At 42.9% G+C, this 15229-nt stretch overlaps 1 protein-coding gene across 9 annotated transcripts in view; it reads right to left on the bottom strand.

Moving 5' to 3' along the window:
• PKNOX2 (PBX/knotted 1 homeobox 2) overlaps positions 1-15229 on the bottom strand; it is a 581048-nt gene that overhangs the window by 100841 nt on the left and 464978 nt on the right. For all 9 annotated transcript variants that reach the window (XM_063943776.1, XM_063943772.1, XM_063943775.1 and 6 more), the window contains one exon: positions 2748-2936. In XM_063943776.1, the coding sequence (XP_063799846.1) occupies positions 2748-2936 (189 nt within the window). The remainder of the gene's footprint in view (positions 1-2747; positions 2937-15229) is intronic.

The raw sequence follows: 15229 nt of genomic DNA, 5'->3' as shown, positions 1-15229 counted from the left end.
CCATCAATCACCAGCAGTAACCATCAATCACCAGCAGTAGCCACCAATCACCAGCAGTAGCCATCAATCACCACCAGTAGCCATCAGTCACCAGCAGTAGCCATCAATCAACAGCAGTAACCATCAATCACCAGCAGTAGCCATCAATCACCAGCAGTAGCCATCAATCACCAGCAGTAACCATCCAGCAGTAGCCATCAATCACCAGCAGTAGCCATCAAGCAGTAACCATCAATCACCAGCAGTAACCATCCAGCAGTAGCCATCAATCACCAGCAGTAACCATCCAGCAGTAACCCTCAATCACCAGCAGTAACCATCAATCACCAGCAGTAACCATCAATCACCAGCAGTAGCCATCAATCACCAGAAGTAACCATCAATCACCAGCAGTAACCATCAATCATTAGCAGTAACCATCAATCATTATCAGTAGCCATCAATCACCAGCAGTAGCCATCAATCACCAGAAGTAACCATCAATCATAAGCAGTAACCATCAATCATTATCAGTAGCCATCAATCACCAGCAGTAGCCATCAATCACCAGCAGTAACCATCAATCACCAGCAGTAGCCACCAATCACCAGCAGTAGCCATCAATCACCACCAGTAGCCATCAGTCACCAGCAGTAGCCATCAATCAACAGCAGTAACCATCAATCACCAGCAGTAGCCATTAATCACCAGCAGTAACCATCAATCACCAGCAGTAACCATCAATCACCAGCAGTAACCATCCAGCAGTAGCCATCAATCACCAGCAGTAGCCATCAAGCAGTAACCATCAATCACCAGCAGTAACCATCCAGCAGTAGCCATCAATCACCAGCAGTAACCATCCAGCAGTAACCCTCAATCACCAGCAGTAGCCATCAATCACCAGCAGTAACCATCAATCACCAGCAGTAGCCATCAATCACCAGCAGTAGCCATCAATCACCAGCAGTAATCATCAATCACCAGCAGTAATCATCAATCACCAGCAGTAACCATCAATCACCAGCAGTAACCATCAATCACCAGCAGTAGCCATCAATCACCACCAGTAACCATCAATCACCAGCAACAACCGATCCTTCCTGAGTAAGAGGCTGGTAGTTACAAATATAAGGGGAAAGCATCTACACCCGTGCCGACACCCAGAATAGGAGAATGGCCGGAACTCTAGTAAAATATCATGTTTGACCCAATTGCTTTACACAAATAAACCTCTACCAGCTGCTATGTATAAAGAAATGCTTTTATTTTATTTTACCGAGAGTATCTATTCCCATCTAGACGTAGCTTGGTGGGATTACAGTACAATCCCATTCATCTTGTCCTAAATGTGTCTGTGTAGATGGCTCATTATATCGCTGTCTGTGGGACTGCCCACCAATGAAAAGATTCTGGGTGCAGAAAACCGCTGCTACTGCCCAGCACCTCAATTACTTGACTTGAATTGGCGATACCTGGAGTAGCACCCATGGGGTCTAGATACACTAAAGGTAGTAAGAAACTCCAATTTATTATCTCTACTGACATCCCCCAGCACTAGATCCATCCAGTGTTGGTCTGGGGCATGAAGGGCCCACCGGGGTAATGTAGTGATAGGGGCCCATACTTAGGGGTGTGGCCAGCCTCCGCAGAGGCTTGAAATACACAATAGTTTAGTGCAGTGTAATGCAACATATCTACCATGTATAATACAAGTGCACAGTCTGGAACCTGATCCTTAGAGGAAGGAGTGGGCCCTCAGGCAGTTGGGCCTACCGGTGGTTTCATTGGTACCCCTGTGGGCCAGTCCGACCCTGGATCCATCACAACCCTCCTAGTGTGTCTCGTGTTCAAGAAAAGTAATTTTTCCTGTTTAGAATGGATTGGCTGGAGGCCTCCATCCAAAAGGTGGAAGGGTGCAGAATTTTTTAGAATTATGGGAAAGTTATGGGGACACATTGCACTCTTTCATACTGTTGCAGTAGAAAACTTTCCACATACGGGTTGGTATGAGACCAGCATATTGGGGGATGAGCTCATTCAGGTGTAATTACTTAGGTGTGTTATTCTCGTTTCACTAATGTGTGGGTTTGGAGGACTAAGTTACCCCCCTCCCCCCCCCATCCCTTCCCCTGTCTCCCCCTCTGTCTTCTTTTTTCTTTACTATACAGTATGTGATCACTTTCTATATGTATCAATGGAACATTTTTTTTCTTGGTACTAAATTACTCTTTTGTAAAAGTATACTGTTTCAGAACACATACAGTACATGTTGTATTTATCCTTATTGTCAGTGTGGATATACAGTTTTTTCATTGCCAATTGTGCTCTGTAAATTTGTGATACTGTATATTCAATAAAAATAAGTGTTTTTTTTTTACAGATTATGTTTGTCGCCTGCAATAAACAAGCATGTGCCTCGATTTCATGCAATAGGTCTGATTTTCTCATATCTAGTTTTTGGAATAGCAGAACCAGAATGACCCATGCAGCAGTAAAAGAGTCACAGAATGACCGGATACGGTAGAGAGGCTTTTAGATCTGTTCCGCAGGTAACTGTGTAGCAAAAGGTGTTGCTCAGTTTGTAACTTTTTCTTCTTCTTTAAATATAAAAGCAAATGTATAACTGGATACAATGGGCATTGACCCCATCTCTGTACAGTTGGCATACTTACCAGTTACTGTACAGAAAGGATTCCTTACAGTCACAGCAGTAAAAATACATATGGAGGATGAATGGTAGATAGACGACATCTATGTTCTCTGACCTGTGTATGAAGGCTGTTGGAGGGCTGGTTTGGAGAATAGGGTCCTCCCAAGTCATTCCTGAGCAGATTATCACTATGCATTTTGGTTTTCAGGCACGTGATATATCGGTTGCAAAAATCCTTGCACAATTCATTCACCTTCTCTAGTTCTAGCAGGTGGATCCTGAGAACCTGAATCGCTTTCACCATCTGAAAGAGACAAGTTATTCTGTGATACAAACTAGCACTTTACCAAAATGGATATAGATTAGATTATCATAAGAAATGATTATACGAAAAGTGATTAGTGTCTAGTTGATACAATTCAGTGAATAGAAGGTTAGCCATTGTCCAATAGTCTTTAGGCCTTACACCCACTGGTGTTTGATTTGGGCTAGAAAACGTGCAAAATCCAGTGACGTGCAAGCCGAACGTGAATGCATTTTACATGCAGCTGGTTAGCCGCTTTCCCACTCATGTTTCAGATCTTGCCTGGGCCTCCCCAATGTATTTAATTGCAGAAATGGCTGGATCAGAAAGCGTTAAAAAACAAAACAAAACACCACCACAAGTTTGAAGCTGCCGAACACGAGTAATGCCGCAAGTGTAGGGACACAATACTTTGATATGAGTTTCATAAAGGAGCATCACATGTGTGTTTATGGCTGTGTCTCTATAAGAACCTTGTACAGCAGTCAGGTCTCCCCCGGGATGTCCTTAGCGCTAGTAATTTCGTTAGTCTGGCTCAGGCTACACAGAATGCACACACCAGTATAACCCCGAAAGTAGGTTCATGGCTGAAAGGGACCTTTTAGCTTTAAGTATGAGTCCTATAATAAGGAATGCAGGTATGAATAAGACTTTCAGCTAGTTACTATGAATACAACATTACTACAGTACTGTATGTACTGTACTGTATGTATGTACAAAGTAACTGACAAGTCACTTGGAACAATAGGAACAAAATGTATTTATATAAAATAATTAGGGGCTGATTTAACACCAGTTATCGTTACAAATGATAAATGGTACTCCAATCAGCTCCTGTCATTTTTCATAATTTGAAGTCCTCCGCTTACTGTGACATGCAGCTTTTAAATTATTTGTGCATTCATTATTTTATGCAGACCAATTTAAAAAAAATTCTACAAAAAGTCCATTTTATGGTGTATCTTCATTGGTTTACATTAAAGGCTATATTAGTGGCTGTAGACACATGCCCTAACACCAGAGATGCTGTGTGGCAGACTCCGGTGATCATGTCATCAGTATTTCATGCTGGTCCTAGTACTAATAGGAGGTAAGGTGCAAAGTGATCGCACCCCTACCTAGTGATATTCTGGAAGACTCAAAGGATGTGAAGGATGGAAGAGGACAGAGGAAAGAAGGATGTGCAATATGGAAGAGGACAGAGGAAGGATTGAAGAGGACAGGGGAAGGATGGAAGTGGACAGGGAAAGGATGGAAGAAGACAGAGAAAGGAAGGACGTGATGGATAGAAGAGGACAGAGGAAGGAAGGATGTGAAGGATGGAAGAGGACAGAGGAAGGAAGGATGTGAAGGATGGAAGAGGACAGAGGAAGGAAGGATGTGAAGGATGGAAGAGGACAGAGAAAGGAAGGACGTGATGGATGGAAGAGGACAGAGGAAGGAAGGATGTGAAGGATGGAAGAGGACAGAGGAAGGAAGGATGTGAAGGATGGAAGAAGTCAGAGAAAGGAAGGACGGAAGAGGACAGAGGAAGGAAGGATGTGAAGGATGGAAGAGGACAGTGGAAGGAAGGATGTAAAGGATGGAAGAGGCTAAAGGAAGGAAGGAAGGATGTGAAGGATGGAAGAGGTCAGAGGAAGAAAGGATATGAAGAATGGAAGAGAACAGAGCAAGGAAGGATCTAAAGAATGGAAGAGGACAGAGGAAGGAAGGATGTGAAGGATGGAAGAGGACAGAGGAAGGAAGGATGGAAGAGGACAGAGGAAGGAAGGACGTGAAGGATGGAAGAGGACAGAGGAAGGAAGGATGGAAGAGCACAGATCAAGGACGGATGTGAAGGATGGAAGAGCACAGAGGAAGGAAGGATGGAAGAGGTCAGAGGAAGGCAGGATGTGAAGGATGGAAGAGGTCAGAGGAAGGCAGGATGTGAAGGATGGAAGAGGTCAGAGAAAGGAAGGATGGAAGAGGGCAGAGGAAGGAAGGATGTGAAGGATGGAAGAGGTCAGAGGACGGAAGGATGTGAAAGATGGAAGAGGACAGAGGAAGGAAGGATGTAAAGGATGGAAGAGGCTAAAGGAAGGAAGGATGAGAAGGATGGAAGAGGTCAGAGGAAGAAAGGAAGGAAGGATGAGAAGGATGGAAGAGGTCAGAGGAAGAAAGGATATGAAGAATGGAAGAGAACAGAGCAAGGAAGGATCTAAAGAATGGAAGAGGACAGAGGAAGGAAGGATGGAAGAGGATAGAGGAAGGAAGGATGTGAAGGATGGAAGAGGACAGAGGAAGGAAGGATGTGAAGGATGGAAGAGGATAGAGGAAGAAAGTTTGTGAAGGATGGAAGAGGACAGAGGTAGGAAGGATGTGAAGGATGGATGAGGACAGAGGAAGGAAGAAGACAAAGGCGGTAAAGATGGTGATAGACACGACCATGGGGCATGAAGCATGTAATGCCTGCAAAATGGGAGGGGGGTGACATACCTGACATCCCTGGTCCTATGTATCATATTCTTAATCTCCCATGGTAACGTTATAGACAGACTTATACAAGTAAAAGATTTTAGACATAATGCCCCTTTAAAACTAGAGGTGCTGTTCATTTCAATTTACAGCGGAAATACTGCGTAAAAGAGAAAGGACAGAAAGATCTATCTGTACGGCATAGACACAAAGTGACATAAATCTCTCAATTAGCTCAGATCATTTGTTGAGCTCTCATTTCTGTGGCTGCCTGGCCATGCAGTATATCTGTCCCCCCGAAGAGTTACAGGCCACTGCAGGACGTGCACAGGATTGTAAAAAACACAGATGCTGAATTAATTGACTGCGTGGCACTCTGCGGCTGATTGAGTTGATAATGGCAAGATCTGACCTTTTTCTATTTTCTAATTATGTGCATCTCGGCTGTGAGGAATACATGATTTCTCTTCTAATGATGGCTAATGTCGCTGGCCTTTTCATCATCTTTACGCCAGAACAATTTCTCAGGATTTACATGGCAGCAAAATAGGTAGAACATAAGGTGGGAGACATGGATTTAGCATGCCGAGGGCTGAGAGCCATTTCCGGTCAGTTAATATCCCTGCGACGATGTCCAGCACAAATGGCCAGTGTAGCAAAAGGTCAATGTCTCAGCATAAAACTAGATTTTCATTTCTTTTCATCTTTTCAGAAACTACAAACTTTTCTGCCTCTTATTCACCGTTTATTTTTTTTACCTCTCGGACATAAACTGACCGGGTACCAGAGGCAAGAGCTGTGGTCAGACCACACATTCTACAGTAGCTCTCCTAGGATACATAGAAGTACAGTAGGATACATAGAAGTACAGTAGGATACATAGAAGTACAGTAGGATATTCCAGTTTCCGGAGATAACATTTTATAAACCTGTCTCTGTATAAAATGCCCGATTCATAGAATGCTGAATGAAAGCTGCAGGAGATGAAGAGTACCATGCACTGCCTCAGAGGATCAATGCTGCTTCTCTTTATTCCCAGGAGCGACACCGCTATTCCAGCCTTTTGATGTGCCTGCGGATAAGTCCTGACTTTTCCTGTCCCGGCAGATGAGTCCTGCCTTTTCCTGTCCTGGCGGATGAGTCCTGCCTTTTCCTGTCCCTGTGGATGAGTCTTAGCTTTCCCTGTCCCAGCGGACAAGTCCTGCCTTGCCTTTTTCTGTCCCGGCGGATGAGTCCTGCCTTTTCCTGTCCCTATGGATGAGTCCTGCCTTTTCCTGTCCCAGCAGACGAGTCCTGCCTTGCCTTTTCCTGTCCCGGCAGATAAGTCTTGCCTTTTTCTATCCCGGCGGATAAGTCCTGCCTTTTCCTGTCCTGGTGGATGAGTCCTGCATTTTCCTGTCCCGGCGGACGAGTCCTGCCTTTTCCTGTCCCGGTGGACGAGTCCTGGCTTTTCCTGTCCCGGCGGACAAGTCCTGCCTTGCCCTGTTTTGTACCAGCAGATGAGTACCTTTTCCTGTACCGGCGGATGAGTCCTGCCTTTCCTGTCCAGGTGGACGAGGCTTGCCAATTCCTGTCCATATGGACGAGGCTCGCCAATTCCTGTCCATATGGACGAGGCCTGCCTATTCCTGTCCAGATGGACGAGGCCTGTCTATTCCTGTCCAGATGGACGAGGCCTGTCTATTCCTGTCCAGATGGACGAGGCCCGTCTATTCCTGTCCAGATGGACGAGGCCTGTCTATTCCTGTCCTGGCGGATGAGTCTTGCCTTTTGCTGTCCTAGTGGATGAGTACTGCTTTTTTCTGTCCCAGTGGATGAGTCCTGCCTTTTCCTGTCCTGATGGATGAGTCCTGCCTTTTGATGTCCTAGTGGATGAGTACTGCTTTTTTCTGTCCCAGCGGATGAATCTTGCCTTTTCTTTTTTCGGCGGATGAGTCCTGTCTTTTGCTGTCCTGACGGATGAGTCCTGCCTTTTTCTGTCCCAATGGATGAGTCCTGCCTTTTCCTGTCCTGACGGATGAGTACTGCTTTTTTCTGTCTCAGTGGATGAGTCCTGCCTTTTCCTGTCCTGATGGATGAGTCCTGCCTTTTGCTGTCCTAGTGGATGAGTCCTGCCTTTTCCTGTCCTGATGGATGAGTCCTGCCTTTTTCTGTCCAGCGGATGAAACCTGCCTTTTCTTGTCCTGGCGGATGAGTCCTGTTTTTTGCTGTCCTAGTGGATGAGTACTGCCGTTTTCTGTCCCAGTGGATGAGTCCTGCCTTTTCCTGTCCTGACGGATGAGTCCTGCCTTTTCCTGTCCTAGTGGATGAGTCCTGCCTTTTCCTGTCCTAGTGGATGACTACTGCCTTTTCATATCCAAGCGGATGGATGAATCGTGCCTTTTCCTGCCCCAGTAAATGCTGGAGGATGAATAAATACCGTCCATACGGTCGCAGATAAGAAATACTGCTCTTGTATGGCCTAGATGAAGAATATTTGTTGCTGTCTAGGCTAAGTTGACCGGAACTGCACCACAAACCGCAGCTGCAAACTGAATTCGCTAAAAAAGGACCAGTAACATACCGTATGAGCCAATCTACGTCAGATATACTCTACTTTAACTCATTTGTTTTTCTTGCAGAATCCACATTTGCTAACAGGCTTCAAGAAACCTCTCTAATGCATCACATACCACTGTTCTTCGTTACAAAAAAGAAACACAATGCATTCTCAACCAGCTAATTACAAGAGCTTCAATAGTACTCGCAAACTACACCATCAATATCACTTGGCATTTGCATTGAAGAACCCTGCAAACAATTTGGCTTGTACAAATGTGTGTTCCTAAAGAAAAAAGAAAAAAAGAACCCATCTACAGAAAAGAGAAATAAAAGTGGTTGGTGTTACCACAAGACCCACTTTTCTCTCTTTTGCTGTAAGTAAAGAAAGGGCGAAACCAAGCAGTATTCTAGGTGGAATAAAGGAACACTGATATGAGTGAAGGTGTTTGCACCTGATAAAGGTTGCCGTCTTGACTTTAATTTGATGCTTAGACTTTTTCCACCATGCACACTTCCAGGCGGACTGATATAGCCTAAAGAAGGTTCTGCTGTTCACAAACCGCCTGTATTGTCCGGTACTCATTCCATCACTCACATTAATCTTACTGGGCACATTACTGACAAATGCTGAACAGCATAATCCATCGGAGTTATGGATGGTGAAAACAAAGCGTCCACCTTACCAGATGCCTAACCACCAGAAATTACACAGAAAACGTCAGGAGATAGCAGCTTCATCATGGTTCTTCAGACGTTTGCAGGATCAGTGATTAGGGAAGTATGGCAGGTAGTAAAACAGAGTTGCCGGAGCATGTACACAAACTCATTGAGATTTGTAATCTGGCCTGCCTACTAAACTAGAAATTACCGATGGTTTGCTAAAAGCCAGCAGCAAACATTTATCTCATAAATCACAGCGAAACCGCTGACTGCAACGCTTCCTCCATCCAAACCACATGTAAATCAGAACCAATCGGTTTTACCCTCGATATGGAAATCTCTCTCTGCGAAGACAAAGCGTTAACACTTCACCCCCTGTTACGCTGTATAATCTTTACTGCCCACATCCGTACATGATAAGCACTTTTACACAGTGATATCAAATTACATTTTTATTATGTATTTTTTATATAGCTCCAATACATTCCGCAGGGCTGTGCAACTACGTCTCATAATCGGGAAGTTCCGTGGCCACAATGTAAAATATATCTGAAGCAGAATTGCTGGTTGTGATAGATACAGATCGTACACCTGAGTTACAGGGCTGGACCTGAGAGGAATGATACAATCATTAAGGAAGGACACTGCCAATAGTGCACCAGATTCTGGACAACCCTACACAGCCTGTGACATGAGCACTAGTGTGGGCTAAATAAGAGTTCCTCATACACTGGATGCTGCAGGGAATCTTAGACACACATAGTAATTTACATGGGTCATTCCACACTAACGCAACACAGTTTTCAGACTGACCATTTCAGATTGTGATGAAATTTGGTATACTAAATGTTGCCATGAGTGTAAAGAGAGAACAAAAATTTAGGCTGATATGTCCAACGGTTTTGAAGTTATATGCCTTTAAAGCTTCAGCCTTAAAGTGGAGACTGATAAAGTGCCAGCCAATCCGCTCCTAACTGCCATGTCACAGGCCCTGTTTGAAAAATGGAAGTAAGGAGCTGATTGGTTGCTAGTTTATCAATCTTCACTTTATCACTTTTCAAGGTTTAGTACATCTGGCCCTTAGCCTCTACTACCTCTGCCTATTCCACTTGCCCACTACCCTTTCTGTGAAGTCATTTTTCCTCAAGGTTCCTTTGAACCTAGCTCCCTCTTGTCTCAGTGTATGTCCTCGTGTTCTAATACTTCTCTTCCCTTGAAGAATGTTTCCCTCCTGTACCTTGGTAAAACCCTTTGTCAGGAGTGATACAAAATATAAGTTTCACTATTATCAATCTCATGCTCTCATGTGTTTTTTAGCACCAAATACAAAGAACAGAATGAGCAAACATACTGAAGAAAGTACTAGGTACCCATTACATGTCAGGTTACATACAGACTATATACAAGTCATTTTAACATCATTTGATTATTATACGAGTGCTTTATTTGATATCTTTAGGAAGGTGGTTGGTGTTTGTTATGAATATAATATGGTATATATATATATATATATATATATATATCGTAGAAAGTTCCAAATAGTTTGGAAGGTGCACTCGCACAAATAAACACTCGTAGATATTTCTTCATAAAATCACCAATGCTTTTATTGTCGACGTTTCGGTCTGGTCACAGGCCTTTATCAAGACGAGTGATATATCATGTCATCAATTCACCATTAGAAACAGCATGTGTATAGTCTGCAAATGAACAGTAATATACAGTCACAAGCAATATGCCTCACCGGCCCCCAAGGGTACCTGACGGCTACATTAATGGACCCACCACCACAGATACACACCTATTGAAACAGTGCCATAAAGGTATTTCCATCAAAAGGAAAAATACCAATTACCTGGGATACCTGTAGGTGTTCACACCGGACACCTCCCATATCAGAATATAAGGACATATAAAGTGCTTGAAAAGATACACTAAAATGCGTACTCCATTCTGCCAGAGAGATAATAAAACAATAAACAAATTAATACTCCAACCTCCATTGTTTAAACCCACATCAAAGACATTAACTCCATACCTCATTGGAGTCATCATAAAGTAAATGAAGCAGCGGTGCAGATGGTATTAGCATCAAAGTTAGTCCAGCCTGCTAAAACCAAATGGGAAATACCCTCAATACATTCTAATACGGATCACAAATGCAAATAATCATATATCCAATAATATAAAAGATCAGTACTCACTTCAGCCCAGGGACCAAGCAGGCATCTCTGCATGCTGTCCCTGTGCACAGGTGAGCTATTTAAACTCAAACAGCCGGAAGTGACGTCCGTTCCGGGCGCCGCCTCCTTAATCATAATTCACTCGTAATAGAAACATAATGTATGCGCTATAGTACCCTAGACACACCGCAAAATAATACCACAACAGTGCAATGCCACAGGAAACGCGTCATCATGCGTTCCAGCGGCAGCACTTCCGCGCGGCTCAGCAACAGGAAGTGCCCAGACATACACAGCGGCCTTGTTGCTAAGTGACCGCACCACAGCGCCGGGCCATCCAAGTATTGTGTCAAACAAAGTAGTGTCATCATGCGCTCCAATGGCGTACTTCCGTGTGTCTTAGTAACCGGAAGCGCCCAGCACACCAAAGCATCCCCGTTGCCAAGCAACCAGGGTAAAGTGCTAGAATATCCCAGCACTAAGCTAAATAGTATATCCACCTGCTCGCTACAATCTACTAACAATCATAAAAAAGATTAAATGGAGAGTATTAGTCTAATATTCATATTAACAACAGGTTCCTAGGTTTTCCAATAGGCACTGATAGATCATCATAAAAACCACAACTAATGACATACACATTAGGTAAGTTATTCATTATAACTAAAAAAAACCACTCAAACAGGTGCCAATTCGAATACCTCATACATCCAACCCTACGTAAATGCATATGCACAAACATAAACACACACATATGCATCACTGTGGGTAACTAATCACTTATCTGATCCAAATGTATGTCAGAAACCCAGGAGGCCGGTGAGTCATTCACAGCAAATGGTAATACAGTAACAAAAAAACATCTAGACATATAACAATACCTGACAAATACCAATGACCTGAATTAATATACAAGCTTATATACCAACAGCCTATATCAGAATGAAGATCCCCTTATTATTTGCTGTATTGTAACCCAACAACAGGAAGGAAACCCACTACTACAGAAAAGGATGTAATACATTCGCTTCGTCGAGACCCCTGGGTGCAACAGTATCGAGAGTGTATATCCAATAACACTCTCGTTGTTTCAGGGCCAAAGTTCGGTCCCCTCCTATTGGATTTGGAGGGATCCAGTCGATAATTTTGTACTTGAGGCTCGCCACTTGGTGCCTAGCCTCCAAGAAATGGCGAGCTACTGGCTTATCAGTCTTCCCCGTAAGGATGGCTGTGTGTATTAAAGACCTGTGATTAGCCATCCGATCACGAAACATTCGGGTAGTAAGGCCGACATAGTACAGCCCACACGGGCACTTCAATATATATAATGAAATCTAGGCGGCAATGCAGATGATATTTCAATCGAATGGTTCTTCCAGTATGTGGGTGGCTAAATGTAGATCCCGTGATCATAGACCGGCACGTAGTGCAACTACCGCACGAAAAACAACCCGGTTTGGACTGCATCAAAGCGGACCAATGGGTGTTGATAGAATCTTCTTCAGGAAATAGTCTAGGTCTCATGAGGAGCTGTTTGAGATTAGCTCTCCTTCTGTATGCCATCATTGGTACCCCTGTTTTTGAAAAGGGTAGAGTTTCATCTGATTTGATAATAGGCCAATGACGTTGTAATGCCTTTTTCATCTTAGCAGAGTTGCCATCAAACTGTGTAGGGAAGATCAAACGATCTTGGATTTTCTTTTTAGGTTTAGTACCGGTAAATATCTGTTCAGCTTTTTGTCTACACCCCCGTAGTTGTTTTGGGGAATAACCACGTTCTAAAAAGCGTGTAGTAATTTCATTGCATTGCTCATTTCTTAGCCCCGGTTCAGAATTTAGCCTCATTACCCTTAAGAACTGTGAGGTCGGCAAACTCTCTTTTAGAGCTGACGGATGACGGCTGGTGGCAATAATTGGTTGCGATCCGTAGGCTTCCGGAAGAGAGTATAACTCAATTGTGTGCCTGTGTTCATAAGAGTAACATCCAGAAAATGAATTTCTGTATAGGAACTCGTTTGTGTAAATTTTATAGGACTAGGCAGTGCATTCAACTCATCCACCATCGTATTGAATTCAGCCTGCGTCCCTTGCCACAATAGAAAGACATCATCGATAAATCTACGGAAAAAAATTATATTGTGCCCGTATTTTGGAAAAATATATGTGCTCTCATACCATGCCATGAATAAGTTTGCGTATGCCGGTGCCAAGTTTGACCCCATTGCTGTGCCAGCAGTTTGCATATAAAATATACAAAGTGATTCTGTGTGAGAACCAGCTCAATCAACTCCAAAAGGAATTCTGTGGGATATTCAGTGCATGGTGAACTTTCAAATGCTGCTCTTAGAACTTCTAAACCTGCATGATGGGGTATTACGGTGTACAATGAACAGACATCAAGGGTAGCCAAAAGGGTTTGGTTGGTCACCCTGATGTCTGATGTCTGCTACATGTTGAAGAAAGTCCCCAGTATCCCTCAAGTAACTAGGAATTGAATGAACCATGGGTTGCAGTAAACTATCAAGAAAAATAGCAAGCGGATGAAGAAGAGACCCCTCAGCGGCAATGATGGGCCGTCCCGGTGGCTGTGTAAGCGTTTTATGGATTTTTGGCAATAGATATATAATGGGGCACTTTGGGTATTCAACAGTGCAAAATCGTGCCAAGTCTTCAGAGATCCATCTCTGTTCAAGGCCCCTTCTGATTGTAGCATCAAGCTTCCGTTTTATCATTGGGACCGGATTGGCATTAAGTTTAACATAAGTGGTGGTGTCGGAGAGCTGTCTCATGACCCCAATCCTGCACCACAACATATATATATATATATATTACAAACTGATGTGTTTCTGTGTGTGTGTCGGTATTCCTGACAGAGGTATATTTTACAAGCAAGGGCAATGTCCATTGTCTGGTATATAAGACCAAAACAAGACAAGTGTTTGGAGTTGAACATATGTCAACATAAGAATCCTTGCTCTCTAATCCTGGGACAATACACCCTGTGCCTTAAATCCATTCGATCCATGCTACACATTGTATAATATGTTATTTCTAACACTTAAAATTGAGGCAACAGTGCCCCCTGCTGTTTTTTTTTTTTCATTTATGTATATTTTCTAATTTGACCTTTGTACATATGAAATTGCTTATTCAGGAGTTTTCCAGCCTATATAAGATAGACATTGTAAACGTTAAATCAGCCTTGATCTGCCTGGATGAACATTGACTGCAGAAAATGCCAGGATAATCTGAATATAACTCAGCCCCTAGACGCAAAGGGCGAGACTCCTGAGTATGCTGATGTGATTGCTGTATTGAACATCTGCTGAATTGATCAATAACCTTAGCTAATTATACAATAAATTCATATTTATATATTCAAGTTATTTGTAGAAGTACTTTTCTGGGAATTCACCTATCTAGGTCTCCTCGAACTTAATCCACCTGTAACACCCTTGATATATTTTAAAGTCTCTCTCATGTCTTCCCTTCTCTGCTCAAAACTATACGTATTGAGATTTTTTTAGTCTTTCTGGGTATGTTTTATGATGTAGGCCATGCATCATTTTAGTTGCCCTTCTTTGTACAGTCTCTAATGTATCAATATCCTTTTGGCGATATGGACTCCAGAACCGAACACAGTATTTTATGAGGCCGTACCAATTGACCTATACAGTGGCATTATTACTTCTTTCATTCTGCTGCTGATTCCATTCCCTATACAATAAAGCATCTGACTTGCCTTCCTCATTGCTGTGTTACATTGCTTTCCTGCCTTTATGTCACCTGAAATAGTCACTCCTAGATCCCTTTCCTCCTCAGTAGTTTCCAGTATCGTGCCATTAATACTATATTTAGCCTTTGGATTCTTGAGACCCAAGTGCACGATTTTGCATTTTTTGGCATTAAACTGTAATTACCACACTCTTGACCATTCCTCTAGTCTACCTAGATCCTCAATCATTTGTTTTACCCCTCCTGGTGTGGCTACCCTGGTGCATACTTTTGTGTCATCTGCAAAAAGGCATACTTTCACTTTAATGTAATTTGCAATGTCACCAATAAAGATATTAAAAAGCACTGGTCCAAGTACAGATCTCTGGGGTACTCCACTGGTAACATTTCCCTCCTGTGAATGCACTACATTAACTACAACTCTCTGTTTGCAACCAAGATCTTATCCATTCAACCCTTTTAGTATCCATTCCCCAAGCTTTCAAGTTTATTTAACAGTTTGCGATGTGGGACAGTGCCAAAAGCCTTATTAAAGTCTAGATAAGCTATATCTATGGCCCCACCTTTATCTATGACTTTAGTCAACCAGTCAAAAAAGTCAATAAGATTTGTTTGACATGATCTCCCCTAAATAAATCCATGCTGTTTGGGATCCTGTAAATTGCTGGATTTAAGATAATTTATATCTCTTTCTTTCAAGAGCGTTTCCATAAATTTCCC

This window comes from Pseudophryne corroboree, chromosome 10 (genome assembly GCF_028390025.1).
Source record: "Pseudophryne corroboree isolate aPseCor3 chromosome 10, aPseCor3.hap2, whole genome shotgun sequence".
NCBI lineage: Eukaryota > Metazoa > Chordata > Amphibia > Anura > Myobatrachidae > Pseudophryne > Pseudophryne corroboree.
The sequence above is the reverse complement of the archived record's forward strand: the minus strand, read 5'-3'. Positions and strand labels throughout refer to the sequence as shown.